This window comes from Pholis gunnellus, assembly GCF_910591455.1.
Source record: "Pholis gunnellus genome assembly, chromosome: 18".
NCBI classification, from domain to species: domain Eukaryota; kingdom Metazoa; phylum Chordata; class Actinopteri; order Perciformes; family Pholidae; genus Pholis; species Pholis gunnellus.
Genome location: NC_136545.1, coordinates 12,601,880 through 12,614,731, shown reverse-complemented (window position 1 = coordinate 12,614,731; position 12,852 = coordinate 12,601,880). Strand labels below are relative to the sequence as shown.

The window sequence follows — 12,852 nt, the reverse complement described above, 5'->3', positions numbered from 1 at the left end:
TTTAGACCAAGTCCCATGCTATTGTCCTCACATACAACTGCAGCACATTCACAATGCTGCTGCCATAGTGCTAACAAGAAACAGAAATGCTTAGCCCATTTGCTCAGGTAGTTATATAATTGATTTTAAAGTGCTGCTGCCTGTTTACAAATCATTGAATGGCCTTGGGCCAAAATACATGCCTGATATTCCTGAAAATAAACCTAATAGGCCTCCAAGATCTATAGGAAGCAGTCAGCTTGTATAAGCTAATGCCTTGTGTCCGAATCAAACAGGGTGAAGCTGCTTTTAGTAGCTATTCTGCACTCAGATGTAACCAACTTTTTTGTCTATCTACAATGTGCAATGTGGCCTTCAATGTCTCCTGTTCCCCTGTACCTTTGATTCATTTTGTCACTGCACTTTTATTTAGTGCAACTAAGTTGCACTTAAACTGTATGCTGAAAGGACTACTCTTTATTTTTGAATTTTCTTTCATGCTTTTAGGTTTTAGGTTGAAGAAAGTCCTTTTACCCGTCAGTCTTTTGTATGAAGGGTTTAAAAAAAATAAATAATGTCTTGTAGTTGGAGAACAAAACGCAGTACAAGGATTCAACCAGATGGACAATAGAAAGGACAGAATGAGCCCAATGAGCAACAGTTGAATACAAATAGAAGAAATCACCAAACTTTAGTAACAGAAACTGGAAACTTAGCATCAAAATGTGTGCAAGATTTAAATAGAAACAGCTTCTTGTTTCATAGTCAAGACTCAAGTGCACATCAATGCAGTCTATAACAATCTGGAATATTAACAGGTGTGTTGCTTAAGCTATTCTTAAAACATCACAATAGGGTTAGCACTATTGGAATTGGATCACAACATATCAGCTTACTATGGACAGACAAATCACAGTTTGAACCTATATTCAATTTATCCACTGAGTAGACTGCAGAGGGCCCAAAGAAAAACGTCTAGCCAAAATATTTAGAGCCCAAAAGTAGCATTTAATGACAATCGAGGGTCACTTCTGCTTTTATGGACTGGAAAACAAATTCAAAATCGAAGGGGATTTGGGGGGGAAATGGTTACAACAGTATTCTCCCCTGGCATGTGAAGACGTTGACTAAACATATTTGTTCTTCTTTTGGGGCCCAAACTAATTCATCTGTTAATTTAATTAATACATTCAGCGTCTGACTTATACTCTTTTTTGTCTCTGTTAAAGAAGTCGTTATTGAAAGAAAGAAGAAAAATGTCAATATACCAGGTGACCCCAAACTATGGTTGAATTAATTTCATTGTCTTATGTAAAGCAAAATCTTTCATTGTAGGAATATCGGTCTTAATTACTGAAATACAGTGTCTCAGTTGAGCATGTTTTCACGTCATATAATATTGTTACTACGATGATATGATGAATTATAATGCACTAATCAAAAGACCAATACTTTTTTTTGTAAACTGCCTCATAAATCTGCCTTTCCCAAATTATATAGAAGCCTAGAACTAAGCCACTGTAAGTCTCCCCCTAGAGACCCCATCATGGGCTTGTTTTTTTTCCATATCCCTCAAAGTATTTATGCACACTATTGCAATGCACATGAGGGAAAAGAAGGCCTATATCGGACTGAAAACCCCTTGCCTGACTATACCTCCAAGCTGAGCTAAAATCAATGTAAAGCACATGCCTCTCGTGGCATAACTGCTTAATTAACAACTGTCTCAGCTGGAGACCTCCTTCAGGGGCCTCCGGCAAGTATGTTCTTTCAGAAATATAGGCCTACATCTGCACGCTTTCCCGATGCTGTGTTTTCTTTATTTTGCGCATGTGACTTAAAAAAAAAACATGGCAGTTATATTAAAAACAATATGGGGTGCTATATATGTACAGGAACGCTGTAATAAAAGACCAATCTGGTGATTATCAACTCTAATCCTCCGCCTCAACCTTCAGCAGTGGAGGTCTGTATAAAGCGGCCAAAACACGTTTTGGGAACTTTCTTTGCCCTGGTTAGGGTCTGTCAGGTAGTCAACATTTCCAAGGAGTGTACAAATTCTGCCTCCAGCGATACGACTTACACACAATATAGTCCCGAAATAGCCATGACATGAATAAGCATGTGATGGAGCTTTTTCGAGTCGGTTAAAAAACAACCTGTAGCCAAGAGCAACCTGAGAGGCTAAACAAGGGGCAAACAAGAACCCCGTCGCCATCATCTGTATGTGGTACATTAGCGACTAGCGACATCTAGCGGTTAAAAGTCAGTCATGCGTGCTGCTAAAGAGACTCTTCTGTAACTAATTGAAAGGTGCTGTATGCTCAAGTTATAAATAAGAGTTTACAATATTATGCCGCTGACTCGTTGTGCACAGTGTTTTTTTGTCGATAATGAGCATTTTTTCCCGAATGAGAGCTGTCTCGAGAGCCTCCTCTTTCAGTGATAACGGGTGACACAATCACAATAAGCGTAAGAATACAGTGTAAAGGTATACACGTGAGTATGTGTCAGCAATAGACCGAAAAAAGAAAATAACAATTTAGTGTGACACGCGACCAGCTCGCTACGTCAAGCTGCGCACATTTGCATCGGGCGCACGCAGGGTGGAAGTGAAGTGGACGGAACAGTAACGGTTTGTCTACAAGCCAGGCAGTAGTAGTCGGTTCCTAGCTTCATGTAAAGCCTACAGGGGTTCAGAAGATATACGACACATGGCGCAAATTTGCCTCTAACATTTACTAAAATGTACTTGTCATAAAGTAGCAGTCAACTTTGGAAACCTAGCTGGTTAGCCGGATGGCTAGTGAAAATGAACTGTTATGCATTTGTCGGGACAATCAGCTAGCTAGCGTTGCTCCGGCTAATGCTCCTTTAGCTGTCTTGCTGTCACTGACATCACTTCGTGCGCTGACGACATGAGAGGTCTGCATAACTTTTTATCTGCTCGACATTTAATTGCTACAATTCCTCCATTATGGACAGCGAACGCAGCAATTGCAGGCCCCAGAATGGAGACAATAGCAAGCTAACCTAGCTAGCAAGCTGCTGTGGCTGCTAAGCTTGCTAAAAGCTGTCTTTGCCTGGTGTGTGTCTGGAGCTGCACTGAAAACGTCGAGGTATGTGTTTTAACCTGCTCTGCCTCTAGTCACTTTTGGTCTTTATTTGCACGTGACAAGGCAGTGAGCTGCAGATCTCGCCATGAGCAAACAGAAAAGTTTGTTTACTTATTGTTGTTTTAACTACCGTTAGCTAGCTCGCTAATAGCTTTCAAGCTAGCTAGTCATTGATCCAGGGACAATTAAAAGTTTGCAAAGATCAGGCAGGTAGAGAAAGAGAGTTTAACTGCTATTAATTAGGACACAATCACATTGTTATCAAAATGTTCAGATTATCATGTGGATACAATAAGGTGAGCACCTGCCTTGTCAGGAATTGTAATGTCAGAAAACTTAGGTATGTTGGGTATGAATGCATCATCTCCCTGCTGTCACATCTTGAGGACCTCGCAATAGAAATGCTCACTAAGCTCTGTTTATTTGTCTTGGTTTAGTTTTTTGCTACATCAATGTTCACAATAGATGTGACACTTCTTACCCACTTCAGGTTGCCTGCAGCATGGATCAGTTGGATGTGACAGACCAAATCACTGCAGCTTGTAACCAACCATTGTTCCACAACCAACACCTGTCTGTGACTGACCAAGACTTTGCACCCCAGCAGTCCGGCTCCAACATAATGTCTTCACAATCCAAATGGGTGAACAGCGGCACTGAAGACAATGATTTGATCATAACTGAGGATGGGCTCAGTAATGGCACCTGTGAAGTTGAGACTATGGTAGCGTTGTACTGTCCTGGCGACAGTGGCGATGTCGCAGCTGAGGGTGACCGGCTTGCACTTAGCAATGATGGCATGACTGAGTTCTCGAACAGTGACCTCTCTCTGCCCGAGGTGTGCATTTCCACCAACAGCAACAGTTTTGAGGACGATATGAACTATGAGGTCCAACAAGCGTACAGGATATTCACAGGCTTTCTCTCGGACAAGCACAAAGGGATCACCGGCCCGTTCCTCCATCCCATCGGCCACCAGGAGGCCCAGCACGGTATCGGAGGGGTCCGCGGCTGGGGTCAGGCACAGCTCAGGCAGTCGATGTGCTTGCGGAGGATGGAGGAGAAGTTCAGCAACCGAGAGTATGAGACCATAACGGAGTTTGTTGCAGACTTCCGGCTGATGTTAGAGAACTGTTATCGCTACCGTGGAGTGGACCACTGGATCTCCAAACAGGCTCAAAAGCTGGAAATCATGCTGGAGCAGAAGCTTACATTGCTGTCCAGGTAAACATGTATATGTATTGTTTTGAATAAATGAGAGAAGGGAAGTTTGTTCAGTAGCATACCACAATCTCAGTAGCATGTTTTAAAATGGCCAAAAGCTAATTCTATATGCATTTAGAACAAATGTTTGTCTGTGTGGTTACATCAGTGGTGTCTGTTTACTTCCAACAGTTAATCAACTTTGATCATACGTCATATTTTCTCTGCGTCTGTCAAAACTCCAGGATGCTACGAGAGAAGACTACTTTGACGGTGACGTCTAAAGGACGTTTCGGGGCAGAGGAGGAGCGGGGTTCAGGGGGCACCTCGACGAGGAGGAGGCTGGCCCCTCGTAGCCTGGCTACCATCACTGTCGGGGGCCATGAGTCTGTCATGGTTCAGGCCCTACGGCTGGAAGAACAACAGAGGGCCAAGGAGGAGAAGAGGTGAGTGAATATTTGAGAGAGATTTGAAAATTGCTGTCGTAAACCCGCCAATAATATGTCTTTTTTTTTCTTTTTTTCTTCTGACTTTTCAGGCAGCGTGAGCTTGAGAAGAAAGAAGCGGAGGAAATGTCGGCCAAAGAGGTGGAAGAGTGGGAGCAGACTTTGCTGACGCAGGCTTCCCCCCACACCGTGGACACACTTTGGGAACTCCCTGCTATAGGGCACTTCCTCTGTCTTGCTCAGACTGCACTTAACCTCCCTGAGATTGTATTTTTCGATGTTGAGCGTTGTTTGCTGATGCCCCGCTGCAGCCTCCTCCTGTCCAAAATCATGTCTTCCCTGCTGTCCCCACCCCAGCGGAGGGCCACTCTGCACCGCCGCCCCGTCCTGCCTTACCGCCGCTGGGAGTCAGAACTCAGGCAGCGGGTCATGGGCTGGTATCGAGCTGTCGGTGCCGCGCACGATCAGCCGGGTCGGGCTGAGCAGTTGGGACTCTCCCACCAGTTTTTCTGCACTCTCGGAGAGGTGAGTCCTTTGGAGGAGAAACCCTTTCACTCGCTGCCCTTCCACCAGCGAGTGTGGCTTCTGAAGGGGCTGTGTGATCATGTGTATGAGACACAGAAATATGTGCAGGAGGCCCTCTTAGCCCAGCCCATCCATGAATGTAGGGAGTCTATTTTGGGCTATGACGGAAAGGAGAATTGCTATATACATTTTCCACATTTCTGCGGGGCAGACCTGAGAATCTACTGCCAGAGCACCGGCTCTCCCCCGGTTTTCCCTTTCCCTTCCGTGTGGGTCAAACCAGCCGATATAGAGCCCGGGAGCGAGGGTGAGGAGTCAGACGGAACGAAGGAGGAAGGGGTTACAAGTGACAGAGGGTGTTATGGAGGCTCAGTAGACACAGGAGAGTCTGATGAGACACTCGGGGGTTTCAAAGGGGGAAAAAGGGAAGTAGAGGAAGATAGAAAAATGTTTGAATCGTGGTCACCGAAGAAGGAGGAGGGGTCTGAATCAGGGTCCTCTGATGGAGACTCCTGTGAAGACTCCAAATTGGACTTACAAATTCACACTAACTCCGTTTCACACGCTAGTCCTGTCGGAGGAAGTGATGTGGAAATGACTTTGAAAGAAGAGACCGTGGTGTCGGAGCGTCCATCCAAGCGACTCGCGTTGAAACGTGAGCGGGGCTTGTCATTGAGCTCAATGCGCACCATCAAAGCGGAGACACAGGAGCCCTGTCTGAGCGTAGGGGAGCACAGCTACACGGGCAGATCACCTGCTCGCTTAGTGAACCTGGCCTCCCCAAACAAAGCAGTCAAAATGGAGGGAGGAAGTCCCAGTCAGCAATACCAAAGGTCTCCCTGTTTGGATCGTTGCAAAAGCAGTGATGTTAAATCTGAGGAGCAGGACTGCTGCTGTGGCACGTCCGGGCAAGCGACACAGTTGTCTTCTGAGAGTTCTCAGAATTCGAGTGAAGAGAGGGTGAATGACCAAATCTGGACCAAAAAAAAAAAGCGGAAGAAAAAGCAAGAGGAGGAGCAACTGCCGAGTGTGAAAGGAAAGCTCAGTCAACTGCAGCATGTCGACGGGGTGAGGCCGTCCTCGGCGGAGACGACCAAGTCCGCCGTGCGGAGAGTTTCCAGAACGATCAAAAGAAAAGACAAGAAGAAAAAACATAAAACAGGTGAGGAAGAGCTCAGTGTTGACCGACGGTTTCTTTTGGTTTTGCATCAAACTCATTTGTAAGTGAGCAGTCAAAGCCACAATGGGATATTTTCAATTTTTCAATAATAACATGTTGGTTCAATGATCATAACTGTTATCTTGTTGACAGGAAAAAAGCTTGAACCTTTAAAGAAAATTAAAGATGAACCTCCAGTTGAGCCATCATTTAAGGTAGTCCCACTCATGCTGAAACATACACACTTATTTCTTTAGCAGTGTATTTTTAATGTTGCATTAATTGAGTAATCATTAAAAAAACTGGTTGAAAAAACGCAGTTTCCCTTGAAGCCTCACCATTTCTCTCCCCCTTATTTTTCCTCTCTTTCGTTTATTAAGAATGACTTACTCTGTTCGTTATTTCTCCTCTGTAGTTGGTGTGCACCAGTCTGGAGGACTTGCGAGAGCTGATCAGTAAGACAGAAGACGAGCTCGATGAGCTGGAGAGCATCAAGAAGAGATTGGTAGGTGGCAATCCTAGTTCTGCTAAGAGGATTTACTCACATGTCCCCCCCCAGAGCCTTCTTTATTTGGTGGATGTTGTCACGCTTTCTAATGTTGGTGACTTGACTAAGGTTTGCTTTGCATGTTTAAATCGACAGGGTCGGTGGTATTATAGGAGAGAAGCCGTGAAAGACCTCCACAGCACTCTAATCCGACTACTGAATGAGCTTTCGCCCTGGGAACCCAAACTTGTTAAGGCCTACCAAAGGAACCGGTACAGCTCATTTGACATTTAAACAATGACTGGATCAAACCATCATGATTTTGTTTTTCATTTTAAAATGTAATTGCATTTAGCATGTTATTATCATGACCTAGACATATTTGTGTCTGATAATAACTCTTAGTCTTATGCAGTTTGAGCTCAGCTGACTAGCACAACGCATATGACTGACCGCATTTTTGATTAAATAGCTTTTTTGTGTCATAAAAATCCGTGCTGGACTGGAGACAAATCTCTTCTTCTCTTGCTTCTGCATCAGGCTTCGTTTGAAGAAGGAATTTGAGGATTTCAAGAAGCACCCCGACTACAATAACTTTGTGCGTGAGGAGAGCGTTTCGTCGTCGTCATCCTCTGATGATGATGATGATGACGACGATGATGAAGAGAGGGGTTTGGGGAAGGAGGCGTGTTCATTCTCGGATCATTACGGGCGATCAGAAGAGGAGGACCTGGAACACATGGTTCCCAGAGGTCTTTGGAGTGGAGGTAAAGTTATTCAAATTAAATCCAGTGTTTGAATTTTGGTTGCTGTATTGTAGTGATAACAATGTGTGTGTTGCTGGTTCTAAAGGCTGCAGTTACACCGCTTGTTCAACGGTCCTAGAGGAATTGAAATCAATGTCACTACCTGTCTGTTGACACTGTATAGATGGCTAATTGACTTCTCTGTGGTGTTCTCAGGAAACACCAGGGAGTTTGTGGCTGAGTCTGCTGGAGAAAGATTAGTGAACTACAAACCTCTCAACCACATAAAACAACCTCTGGTCAGCGCAGAGAAACACGTCAGTCTGCTGCAGACCAGTCCGACTGGCAGCAGTAACGTTACGTCGACCCCCGACTCTGGGCCACAATCTAGATCTGAAGTGAGACGATCAAATCAATCCAGAGATTCCGACTCTGCACGGGCAGCGAGGGTGACAGCCCCGGCTTCACCGTCACCCAGAACCCCCATCCTCCATCCCACCACTGGACTACCTAAGGGCTACACGCCCATCCCCACCCTACTAGCTAAGAGTGTGGGAAACAAAGTGACCTTAATGAAACGGCCTGCTGATTTTACAGGGATCAACATCATAGATGGACAGTGCAAAGGGTCTTTGGTCTCCCTGCCTACCTCCACAGTGACTACTACAAAACTCTCAAAAGCACAAAGCTCTCCATCACGTTCCCAGCAGAACTCGCAACAAACGCAGGCACAAGGACGACAGCCAGGGATGGCTACAGGGACGGCAGCCCTTCCTAAATCACCACAGGCAAAAAATACCCAGACTGTGACAAAAAGTCCCGTCCAAGTGGTGTATAAAGTACCTGAGGGGCTGGGTCACCTTGTCAGGAAAGACGGCGGCAGCCCGGTCAAGATTTCGGTTCATCCCGTCGTGGACCAGAACACCGGGGAGAAGATTAGGCAGCAATTGGTGATTCTGCCTTCTAACTTTCTCATTCACAAAGCTGAAGACGAGGCACCTCCCTCACATCAGCAGTCTAAGGCCCCAGTTTCTAAAGTGGCCAGCCCCTTCTGTATGTCCACCAATGTGCCTGGGTTCTCCATTTCCGAAAACAGAATCCCTGTTCAGCAGGTGGCCCCCCTAAAAGATGCCCGGACGGCGAGGACACCCTCTCCTTCTGTCTCCCCTCGCCTGCATCAGAGGGCCCTAAACACAGCAGCGCTCAAGGGGGCCCACGTCTGCAGTCCCCGAGCTAGCACGCCCCAAAGTGTCCCCCCCTCACCCATCACAACTCCTTCTGGTGCAGTTTCTACTGAGCCTATCAAATCCACAGACCCTAAACAGGAGCTTAAGACTGTGTGTATCCGTGACTCGCAGTCCATCCTGGTAACAACTAGAGGAGGCAACACGGCCATCGTTAAAGTCCAGACGTCCTCGGACCTGAATGCCCTCGGTTCTTTGCCCACCAGTCCAGTTATCACCATCTCCCCTCAGTTAAAAGCCTTCCTCGTCTCCAAGACGTCTCAGACTCTCGCTCCTTCCACTCCCTCTCAGACTTCCCCTTGCATGTTCCCAGCAGTGACGAGTATCTCGGTGGCCCAGCCTCAGAAGCAGGTTCCTTCACTATTAAAGTCCCCTTCCAGTCTCACAACTCCCATGCTCGCTGCAGTCACTGGTAGCGTTCCTGTTCCAGGCCCAGGAAGCCAGAATGCAAGTCAAGGCTCCAACCCCGCAGCTGGTTCTACAGCTGGTTCTCATTTTCAAGCTTCACTAGTAAAAAACACTGTCGTCGTCCCATCACTGAGTAATTCTGGTGTTCTCAAACAAGCAGAGTTCATCAGCAAGACTGGTATGAAACGGGCAAGTACCGACGAGAGACCCCAAATCACTAAATTCATCCTCGTTACGCCCTCTTCTTCCTCCACCTCCAATGTAGCCTTATCAAAAGCTACGCCCTCTTACGCAAAATCACTTCCTACTTCAAGAGTCATGTTTATCAGCCAGCCAGCAGCAACATCATCATCCACCACCACCACCTCTGTGGGAAGCACTCCAAAACAGGCAATAGCAACAGGGGCGAGTGGACAGCAGCTGACCACTTCATTATCTAGTCCGACTCTCAAGATGGGATTAAGCTCAGGACAACCGGTCAGCTCAGAAGCATTGTCCAAGGTCAAGAACATCACTCTGCCCTCAGGTGGGTTTGTTTGATGTGATGTTTTTATGTTATTCTCATCATGTCTGCCGTATACGTTTGTCTGTACATTTTGCAGCAATCGGACATGAATGCTGAATTCATTATGTTGGATGAATGTGAAGCTATGTTTTTTTTTTAGATGCTACAGTATTTTGTAGTCTAAATGTATTAAAACAATAATACTAATAACCTTAAATTCCTCCCTAGTATCAACGTTGAGCTATTGAATGAAATATCTCTTGTGTGTGTCTCCAGGTGTTCAATTCCAGCTGTCAGGGCAGAGAACAACCATTGGACAGACGATAGGTGCCCTGTCACGTTCTCCTCCCAAGAGCACCCCGGTGTCTGCCTCGGATACAGGCCGTCCGACAGCCGCCACCACTGGACTGACCCCTCTTACGAGTTCTGCCCAGCTTGCCTCCAACTCTTCCCTGATCACCAGCTGTCAGCTCAAGGGTGTCCCTTCCTTCTCCATGATCTCCCAACCAGGCTCTTCCACATCCACTGCTGCCGTTCTGCCGGCAGGAAACGTGATCAAGAAGGACCTTTGTGCGCCTTCGAGTACACTGTCCAGCAACTCTCCTGCTCAGGTAACTACTAGTGGGCAGAGTGAGGAAACCACTTCCTTTTTATCACCCTCTCAACTAGCGCACAGTAAAACCCAAACACCCGTCTCTTCTGCAACAACCACCAATATCCCAATCACCACTTCTGCTGCTGGCACGATCCAGCAGAGGATAGTCATCAACACCTCTACGCCTCTTGCTGCCGGCACACAGATCGTCCTTAACAATGCACGTTTTGTAGTCCCTCCCCAGGGTTTGGGTCCAGGCAGCCATGTCCTTATCATCTCTAGCCCCGCACCACAACAAGTGCCTACTGCCAGTGCTACCAGCGCTGGTGCATCAGTACCTCCCCAAGGGGCAAGTCATGTCACTGTAGCCGCTCGAGCACCGGTTTTACCCCAATCCCCAGCCAGGATGCCTGGTGTGCCAGTAATAGGTTCTCCTTTTGTTGCATGCACACCTGCTGTTGGTCCATCGTTGCTTGCAACCACTCCAAATGTCACGCCGGTCCGGCTAACGGGAACGCCAGGCGTGGGCTCAACGTGGTCACCCAGTAAAACAAATGTAGTGTCTGCTCTGCCTCGGATGCCAGCTGCACAAGCTGGTAACTTTGTATCCCCACCTGTAGGCACACCCACTCTGGTCTCATCCCCGCCACGGTTAGGCAGTGTACCAGCCCTAGTTTCCCCAGCAGCAACCCGTGCCCCTGCTCTCGGCTCAGCCCTGGCTACAATCGGGTTAGCTGCTGGTACACCCACGCCAGTTGAATGTTCATCCACCATTTCGCCTGCACCAGCACCGCTATCATCCTTGCCTGTTTTATCCAGCCCGTTAGCTGTTGCCCTGCCCAGCCCCTTCAAGCCACCCCTCTCCTCAGCTGCAGCTCCTGTGTCAGCGGGCACACCAGCTTTGCATTCTTCTGTTGCCCAGCAGGTGGTTTCAATGACAACCCCGGCCCCAGGGATACAGCCCCCGCAGACGGCAGTTGGAATCGCATCCCCATCCACCGCTCCATCCCGGGCTTCAGTGTACACGGGAACGCATCAAGACGGCACATCGGTCAGAAAAACGGTGCCTGCAGTCATGCAACCGGTGCTCGCTGGCGCACGGACACAGGTATTGCCAACAGTGGCTGTCCCACCGATCGTAAGTGCAGCGTCTAGGATGCAGTCGCTGCCCGTTGCTACAGTTCCACCGATCGGAAGCACTTTCAACACATTCGAAACGGCACCTGTGGTCGCAGCGCCTTCATCCAGCAGCAGTGTAACCATCGCTTCAGCTCAACCAATCGCATCACTGAAGACAAACGACACCACCCACCCGCCCGCCGTGACGACCAATCAAGCTCTTGCAAAGCACCGTCTGCAGACCGCATCCTTAGGTATGCACACCAATGTGGCATCCAAGCTACTCATTAGTTCTGACGGCGCTGTTTTGAACACTGTTCAGTGCCAGGTCAACCCAGTCGCCTGCCCCAATCCGCTGGATGCACTAGTGGTGTCCCACAACAGTCCCGCCGGAGCATTACACGAACATGATTCCTCTTTGCAGCCTTCACAGGCAGACAGAAAGTGTACCAAGTAGCAAAGACTGTGCCAGCTATGTGAGGACTCAGACCACTTTCAGCTGCTTAGTGTTGCCCGGGCTCATATCCATTGCTTGTAGTAATCCTGGGGTTCGTTTAAAAACTGCTTTCCAGCTGTAGTTTGACTAGTAACATTTAGGATGCAGTAGGTTATACCCTTTGGTTATATCTTCTTATAGGTAAACTGTATGCTCAATCAGACATACTGGAAATGTATACTGTGATGGTTTTCTCAAGTGACAACTGGTGAGGTTGCCCTCCGATGAATGTTATAGACTCTTTTTGTTTTTTTTACTTCGTGGCCAGTAATGACTCGTGACAACACAGGAGTAGAATACGATGGTAGATAAAAGGAGGTTGAACTCAAATCTTTTTAAAAATACTTTTCAATGCCATTAAATACTGCTTCAAGAACTAGTAATTGGGATACTATTCATTGGTAGAACTTGCTCTACTTTGTCAGTTTGAACAATAGAACTGTCATGTTGTCCTTTTTTCAACTAGTAACTGTTTTAAAACTACATTTTACTTTTTAGAAATATAAGTAAACTAATAACTGAATTTGTACTACATGTTTGAGCTCATTTAAAACGTTTTGAAGTCACATTTATTTATTTTTACCATATAGATTTTTCAGAAATGTTTACTAGGTACATTTTCATTGAACAAAATGTGGACGTTACTGCATGGGAATAAACAATGCGACTGTCCCCAACCCGTGTTTGAGCTGCTTCCTTATGCACAGACTTTTTAAATCATTTCTTTTTATTGTTAACTGAAACAACTTTATAATATATACATTGTGTTTTTGTTCATGTGAATACCTTTACAAAGTGAAGGATAGAATAGTTTCGTCTATTGG

General features: G+C 46.6%; 1 protein-coding gene across 1 annotated transcript; it reads left to right on the top strand.

The window, feature by feature from the left end:
* The first annotated feature begins 2,934 nt into the window (after positions 1–2,934).
* Positions 2,935–12,675, top strand: brd10 (bromodomain containing 10). The gene is made up of 10 exons (XM_079178758.1): positions 2,935–3,098; positions 3,586–4,319; positions 4,544–4,744; positions 4,837–6,431; positions 6,582–6,643; positions 6,844–6,933; positions 7,072–7,187; positions 7,456–7,682; positions 7,878–9,839; positions 10,095–12,675. The coding sequence occupies exons 2-10, from the start codon at positions 3,598–3,600 to the stop codon at positions 11,987–11,989; spliced, it is 6,870 nt and encodes a 2,289-aa protein (XP_079034884.1). The 5' UTR covers positions 2,935–3,098; positions 3,586–3,597; the 3' UTR covers positions 11,990–12,675.
* Positions 12,676–12,852: the final 177 nt, after the last annotated feature.